This window comes from Grammomys surdaster, unplaced genomic scaffold, assembly GCF_004785775.1.
Source record: "Grammomys surdaster isolate TR1022 unplaced genomic scaffold, NIH_TR_1.0 126036, whole genome shotgun sequence".
In the NCBI taxonomy this organism is placed as follows: Eukaryota; Metazoa; Chordata; class Mammalia; order Rodentia; family Muridae; genus Grammomys; species Grammomys surdaster.
In genome coordinates this window covers 3,515,551-3,523,622 of record NW_021620849.1, presented here as the reverse complement: position 1 = coordinate 3,523,622, position 8,072 = coordinate 3,515,551, and the positions used below count along the sequence as shown (strand labels likewise).

At 48.0% G+C, this 8,072-nt stretch overlaps 1 protein-coding gene across 1 annotated transcript in view; it reads right to left on the bottom strand.

Annotated features, from left to right (window-relative positions):
• Window positions 1–302: 302 nt before the first annotated feature.
• The window catches only part of Slc28a1 (solute carrier family 28 member 1), a 48,164-nt gene continuing 40,394 nt past the window's right edge, over window positions 303–8,072 (bottom strand). Inside the window, exons 13-18 of the mRNA XM_028754858.1 lie at window positions 6,340–6,508; window positions 6,056–6,253; window positions 2,727–2,808; window positions 1,669–1,767; window positions 1,453–1,564; window positions 303–1,205 (exon numbers count right to left, since the gene is read on the bottom strand). Coding sequence (XP_028610691.1) covers window positions 1,133–1,205; window positions 1,453–1,564; window positions 1,669–1,767; window positions 2,727–2,808; window positions 6,056–6,253; window positions 6,340–6,508 — 733 coding nt within the window. The 3' untranslated portion in view covers window positions 303–1,132. The remainder of the gene's footprint in view (window positions 1,206–1,452; window positions 1,565–1,668; window positions 1,768–2,726; window positions 2,809–6,055; window positions 6,254–6,339; window positions 6,509–8,072) is intronic.

Below are 8,072 nucleotides of genomic sequence, written 5' to 3'. Positions count from 1 at the left end.
TTCTCCAGAACCCTTATAAAGTAGAAGAGAACCGGGCAGTGGTGGCGCACGCCTTTAATCCCAGCACTTGGGAGGCAGAGGCAGGAGGATTTCTGAGTTCGAGGCCAGCCTGGTCTACAGAGTGAGTTCCAGGACAGCCCGGGCTACACAGAGAAACCCTGTCTCAAAAAACCAAAAAAAAAAAAACCCAAAAAAAAAAAAAAATAAAAAAATAAAGTAGAAGAGATTCAATTCTCAAACACTGTTCTCTGATCTCCACACCTCGATGGTGGCACTCACATACACACCAGGCACACAAATAGTAAAGGCTTTTAAGTTACATTTTATTGTTTTCCGTTGGGAGGGGCAGAGCATGTGCCACCCACACATGCAGAGATTTTTCTCCTCTTTCACCTGGAGGCCCCAGGGATCAGAGTCAGTTCATCAAGCTTAGCAGCAGGTGCCTTCGCCCACTGAGGTCTCTTGACAGCCCAGATAAGAAGCCCTTATGGCCCCTGTGTGACGGTGCACACCTGTACTCCCAGCGCTCAGGGGTGACAGCAGGAGGAACAAGGAATAGTGTCACCTCAGCTATTGAATGAGCCTAAGTCCAGAGTGAGCTACTTGAGACCCATCTAAAAACCCAACAAACCCACCAAGCCCCGTCTAACTATACTGAGTGCAGTGCTCCAAACCAGTGGATCCTGGGGCACTCTGACACCACACCTAATGAGATGATGTCCTGCAGGACACCAGTTTAGAAAGCCCACTCAAGGACTGGGTGAAGGATGGTGTCTCTAGAGACAGTTTCTGGGCCCATCCAGCAAGTCGGAAGCTTGGGAGGGAGCAGGGAGGAGGCTTTGGCCAGGTGCACACAAGGGTCCCAGGGAAAGAGGAGCAGGGAGGACTAGGAAAGAGGAGCAGAGAGGACCAGAATGTCAGCTCTCAGAAGGCAAGGGGGCCGAGCGCACTGAGAACTCACACTTGGAGAGGTAGGACATGGGACCAGCAGTGGGACCAGCAGTGGGACCAGGGAGGGCGGCATCTTTCATTCACAGTAGCACCGTTCCCAGTTGTGGCATGGAAGCAGTGCTGTGTCCCGTGGCCTCTCTGGATGGACGAGCCCTGAGGTTAGGAAGATGTTCAGTCCCAGCTAGGTGCAGACTGTGTGGTTGTAAAATCCACAGCAGTTGTCCACTGCCTCTTGGCCGAACTCCAAGCTGGTGCTGAAAAGAAAGAAGTAAGATATCCAGGCCACTTCTGTAGCTGTTAATAGGCTGTGCAGCCCTGGGAAAGTCACTCCACATCCCTGGTCCAGCTTTCCTCCCAGCTTTTATCCTAAAGCTTCATTTCTTCCTTGGTCACACCTGCTACACCCATAACATTCCTACCCTGGCTCCAAGGGCTAAAAGCACAAGGGTACTTGGGCTTTCTGCTCTATGACTCTCACACACAGCCCAGGCAGGCACTCACTTCTGGAAGACTTGGCGACAGCACAGGTAAACCTCAAAGCTGCTGCTGCTGAGAGTTTGGTTCAGAAGAGACACACAGTCTACCTCGACCCCTTTGGGCACATAGAGGATCCCTGTGGAAGGAAGTACTTTGAGACTTGGCTCAGGGGGCAGCCCTGCCTGAGACAGGCTAGAAAGCAAGGGGTCAGAATTCTGAGGCTGCTGGACCGGCACTCACCTGCCACACAGGCATTTACCAGGGACACGAAGGCTCCTGTGATCAGCGCCCGTAGCACGATCTGGGAGAAGTCACTCCTCCGCTGAGGGACCAGGGAGGCTGCAGGGGGGCAAGAGAGCTTAGGGCCAAGGAAGCCACCCACCCCTCTGCCCACCTCCTGAAGCTCTGACACTGCCCTCCTGGCATCACTCTCTGGCCCAGTTCACAGCATCCAGTGATGTCCCCTTCACCACACCCACTGTAGGAGGAAGAGGGATAGAAGCTTGATTGTTTCTCTCTCTCTTTCTCCCTCTCTCTCTCTCTCTCTCTCTCTCTCTCTCTCTCTCCCTCCCTCTCTCTCTCTCTCTCTCTCCCTCCCTCCCTCTCCCTCTCTCTCTCTCCCCCTCTCCCTCTCCCTCTCCCTCTCCCTCTCCCTCTCCCTCTCCCTCTCTCTCTGTCCTGATCTTCCTGCTGCTACCTTCCAAATGTTGAGATTTGAGGCACAAGCCACTGTTTATGTGCTACTGGAGATAAAACATAGGGCCCTGAGCATGTGAGGCAAGCACAATAGCAACTGAGCTACACCCGAGCCCTTGGAGTGTGTGTTATTGTTTGGTTTGTGTCAAAGTCTCATATAGCCCAGCTTGGGCTTGAAGTCAGAATTCTCTTAGTTCATTCTTCTGTGTGCTAGGGTTATAGATGTGTGTCACTTATGCCCAGCTAGGAAGATGAGTCCCGGTGTGGCAAATCAAGGACTAAGTACAGACTGAGCCCCTCCTGGCCATCACTTTCTCTCTAAACCAGGCCCTGCACCTCGAAAGGCTGCTGTGCCCATTTGTGCAGAGTCACGTTCATGAGAGCCCTCCACTCCCTGGCCCGCTGTGAGGGCATCGTGGGAAGCAGCGCTAAGCCAGAAAACTAACATTTCAGGGGGAAGAAAGCAGGGTAGCAGAAAGGGGCTGGGGTGAGGGGGCCTGTCCTCCATTTACCTGTGAACTCCTACCCTTCACTCAGCTTGTTGTCCCCACCGCCCCTCCCCACCATCCCTAGGAGTCTTCCAGTCCAGCCCAGGGACTCACTCAGGCCTCCCAGCATGATCCCGATGGAGCTGAAGTTGGCGAATCCACAGAGAGCGTATGTCGACAGGATTTCTGCTCTGACCTGAAAATGCAGATTCCAAGGAGGCCTCACCGCAGGACGTGAAGCATCCCTGGCCGTAATCCACTCAGTTCCTTTATGGCCTTGGGCTTGGAGCCCCTCGTGATGCAGCTTTGCTGGCCACATGTTCCCTCTTTATGTCAGCTCTTACTTCACTTCCCGGAAACACAAGCCTCTCTCTCAGCTGACCTTCAGCCTGCGTCCCTAAGACCCACCTTTTATTTTGTGTTTTGGAAACAGAACTTCAAATCGTCCTAAGCTGTCCTCAAGCTCATTATACCAAGGATGGTATCAAACTCCTGATCTTCCTGCTTCCACCTCTGAAGTTACAGACAGTAATCTACAGTACTGTGCCCAATTTGTGCAGCGCTAGAAATCGAACACAGGGTCTCCTGTATGCTGGGCAAGCCCTCTACCAACTGAGTTACGTCCCCCCCTGCCCAATTACCAGCTTTTTGGGTTCTGATTCAGGGCTGGTTCAGTGTGCCAAAGGCCACCCTTTCTCCTATCTCTGCAGTCTCTTGCTTTTTTCTGGTCACTGCATATACCTGTACTTTGGGGGCCGGAGAAATGGCTCAGTGGTTAAGAGCACTGGCTGCTCTTCCAGAGGTCCTGAGTTCAATTCCCAGAAACCACATGGTGGCTCACAGTCATCTAAAATGGGGCCTCCCTGGCCTGCAGGTGTACATGCAGACAGAGCACTCATATACATAAAGCAAACACATCTAAACAAAAAATGATAAAAACCTCTCCTTATTATGAGCTTAAAAAACAAAACAAACAAACAAAAATGGTATACTTTGAAAAAATAATTGCTTGCCACTCATGCCTCATACCATAGATAAAGTAAATTTTAGACCACTGAAGAAAATAAGTATTTTAAACATAAAATCATAGGATACATAGGACAATAATGACTATAGCTTCAAGGCAGTAGTGTCCTACTCATTTTTAGGGTTGACTAAATACACTGAGGCTCACAAAGTCCAGTAGCTGAAATTCACATAGACAAAGCAGCTGAGCCAGAGACAGGATCCAGTTCTGTCTGGCTCAGCTCATAGTCTTAACATTTTGTCTCATTGTTTCTGGAATTTGATACTTACACGACCACTTTCTAAGATCATAAAAGGGGGATGAAAAAAAGGGAAATCTTTCAGAGAGAAAGATTTGGTATAGGTATAAAAACTGATGTTTAAAAATTAAATTCTTTCAAACAAAATGAAGGAGTGGAAATAGGGAGAACCATAACAGAAAGCATGTACTCCCAGTTAGGCAGAAGCAGGAAGATTGTGAATTAAAGGCTTCCCTGGGTAACTCGATGACACTTTGTCTCGAAACAAAACTGGGAAATACTCCTAAAAGTACGAAAGTGTTTCTGGAATTCTTTTCTTTAAACATCTTTTTTTTTTTTTTAAATGTGCTTTGATGTTATGCCTGCACGTACATCTATACAAGGTTAACAGATCTCCTGGAACTGCAGTTATACAGAGCTGTCATGTGGGTGCTGGGAATTGAACCAGGGTCCTCTGGAAGAGCAACCCGTGCTCTTAACTGCTGAGTCATCTCTCCTTCTTGGTACTAAGTAGTCAAGTAAGGCCCTGAACTTCTGATCCTGCTGCGTCTACTAACTGGGGGTTGGGATTAACAGTTTATGTCGGGCTGGGGATCAGACCCAGGGCTTTGCACATGCTATTCAAACACTGCCAGCTGAGCTATGTCTTCAGCCCCAAACATGCTCAAACACAGACTTCCAGTGGTGACTGCAGTGAGGCACATGGAGGCAGCACTTAACCACTACCACACCAGACAGGAAAGTTGCTCCAGGAGGGCTCAGCATGAGGTCCTGTTTAACCACATCTCAAGAAGCTCCTGAAGAAATGACCCAGGAAGCAGGGAAAGTTCTACACTGAGATATTCATTTCAACACCATCATACACACAGCCAGATAAGGAGTTCAGTTGATGACCCAAGAGCACAAGACTGGTAAATATGGTAGACATTCAAATACAAGCCTGTGAGATGGCTCAGCAGGTGAAATGCTGTCACTGTGCATGACGTTCTAAGTTCACTCAAGTCCTACAAATTGTCCTCTGGCTTCCATACATGTGACATGCTACACACACACACACACACACACACACACACACACACGCGCGCGCGCGCGCGAGAGAGAGAGAGAGAGAGAGAGAGAGAGAGAGAGAGAGAGAGAGAGGAGGGAGGGGTAGGCATATATATACACAGAGAGACACAGGCATACACATACTCACAAATACACTCATACATACATACACTGAAATAACTATTATTGCATATTTTAAAGATACATGAATTTTAGATCCAGGCATGGTGGCAAACACCTTTAAGCCCAGCCTTCAGGAGGCAAAGACTGGAGACCAGGCCAGCCAAGGCCACACAGCAAAACCCTGTCTCTATAAACCAAAATCAAAATAAACAACCAAACAAAAAAGATAACTACATTTCCAGTGGTGTATAGCTCAGTGTTTTGTGCACATGAGGGCCTAGTACAATCTCAAGCATTGAGAATAAAAAGCTCTATATATCATAATGACACGGGGAAAGCTGGCTACAATGTACTGTGGATAGTGATGTCTAATTCTGTCTTAGGAAGAACAAGAGAAGCTGGTCATGAAGGCTCGCACCTGTAACCCCAGCACCTGGAAGGCAGAAGCAGAAGGAGTTCAAGGCCATTCTTCCATATGTCATTGGCCAGCCTGGGCTACATGAATCCATATCCCCAAAACAACACACGAAAAAGAATAAAACAGATAAAAAGCAATAGCTGTTATCTTAGGATATCGAGATTATTACAGACTTTTTTTTTTAATTCCCAACATTAGGTTATGACTTCCGTATTCTTTTAGAAAGGCCAATTTCATAATTACATGGCTTACATAATTTTGTTCATGGTAGTGTTTTTAGAATAAATGTTAATAACCCCTGTTTTTTCAAAATAGAGGCAAGGCACAGTAGCTCACTCAAGGCCAAAGCTAGCAGTGGCCCATCTGGAACTTGGCTTCAGACAAAGCTCTTTCTGGAGCCCATAGTGCAGCTCTGTTGCTAGAGAGACGGGACAGCCAAGCCTGTCTGGTTTCCCAGGATAGCAGGATATGGGTGCCTAAGAGCCACCTCAGTGTGTCTCAGGCAGGCCCAGGGAAACACAAAACAGTGGTCAGGGGCCTGGGTAGCGCTGTGCCATCCTGTACTACAAGGAGGGGATCAGGATACTCACAGAGATCCACTGTTTCTTGTTACCAAGCCACTCCTCAGCCCCTGCCAGGCGTCGTTGCTTGTACTGGGAAAGCGATTCATAGGCCACAAACTCATTCAGAAACAGCTTGATGCCCAGCAGCTCAGCTACTACCGGACAGTCCTCCCAGGCCACACCCATCAAGAAGGCCACAGGCCTCAGGACGTAGGAGCAGATGAGCTAAGGATAAAAGGGCAAGAGAATTGGGTGGGGTGTCCAGCTATCATTCCCTGTCCTGAGACCATCCCCCTCCACCACAGCCACACCTGGAAGCTGAGTCCCTGGATATCCACCATGTCCCCCAGCCAGGAGAGGGCAGCGTTGATGAAGGCCAGTACAGCCAGGAAGGCAATCAGATTGGCAGCAATGTTGGCAACGACTTTCACTGAGATGGCAGCCCCAGCGCTGGCTGCTTCCAGGAGGTTCTGAGCGTCTCTACCATTGGGATCAACAGGTGTCATTACTAGCATGTCTCTATAAGCACTGAATGTCCCCACCTTAGAGGTTCAAAGGAGAACCTTGGACAGAGGGCTTCAAAACCAAGGAAGCTTGTTTTCTTTCTGAGACAAGGAGATAAAACAACTTTAAGAGTGAGGGAAGGGGGGCCTGTCGGCCAACGGATGAGAAAACACTCAGGTTTCCGGGCTGTGCTACAAGATAGAAGTTGATAGTTCGTTGTGTCTCTGGCCGCTTGAAAGTAAGCTGGCCCTAACCAAGTTGTGTTGTAAATGTAGTATACCCCTCAGATTTTAAGGATTTGAGAAGAGGGAGAGAGGGAGAGAGGGAGAGAGGGAGAGAGGGAGAGAGAGGGAGAGGGAGAAGGGGGGATCTTGGTTTTTTGTTTTATTTTGTTTGGTTTTATTTTATTTATTTATTTATTTATTTATTTATTTATTTATTTATTTATTTTTGAGACATGGTCTCTCCATGTATCGTGGCTCCTAGTTATCCTGGAACTCATCATTTAGACCAGGCTGGCTTAAAATTCACAGAGACCCACCTACCGCCCAGACGCTGAGATTAAAGACCTGTGCTACCATGTCTGGCCTCTTACTATTTTTATTGATCACGTGATGAAATGAAAATGTTTTTGATAGGCCGGACGGTGGTGGCGCACACCTTTAATCCTAGCACTTGGGAGGCAGAGGCAGGCAGATTTCTGAGTTCCAGAGTTCGAGGCTAGCCTGGTCTACAGAGTGAGTGCCAAGACAGCCAGGGCTACACAGAAAAACCCTGTCTTGAAAAACCAAATAAAAAAAAAAGTTTTTGATATATTGAATTAAGCAAAAGATTTTTATTAAGAGCACGTGTTTCTCTTATATTTAAAAAAAAAAACAGGCCAGAAGCCAGGCACGAGGGCCAGCAGATCTCTGTAAGTTTGAAGCCAGCCTGGTCTACACAGTAAGTTCTAAGCCAGCTAGAAAAGAAGACTACGTCTAAAAAGGAAGATGCTTGCTGTGAGGCTGACAACCCGAGTCTGATGCTTCGAGCTCACATGGTAGAAACAGAGAACGAGATTCCGCTGGAGTTTGTTGGGACTGGCCTGCTTTCAGGATGCACTGAGCTCTCAGCTGCTGCCTTATCTTGTAGGTCAGCCCAGAAACCTGCATCTTTCTCACCTCTGTGATCAGCAGTCCCCCTTCCCTCTTAAAGTTCTTTTCTTTCTCTGTCTCAGAAAGAAAATGGGGCTGCTCTGGTTGTCCTGTAACCTCTAAAAAAGTGCTGTGGCACACATGCACCCCCCACATACATACAATAAATAAAATGCAATAAAAAGATGTCTAGGGGCTGGAGAGATGGATCAGCAGCTAAGAGCACTGGCTGCTTGCAGAGGACCCAGGTTCAGTTCCCAGCCCCTACTTGGCAGCTTACATTGTCTCTAACTCTAGCTCTGGTGGATCTGGTGCCTTCTGATCCCCACGGCACCAGACTTGAATGTAATATACTTATGTACATGCAGGTAAAACCACTCATATACATAAAAAAGAGAAATCAGCAT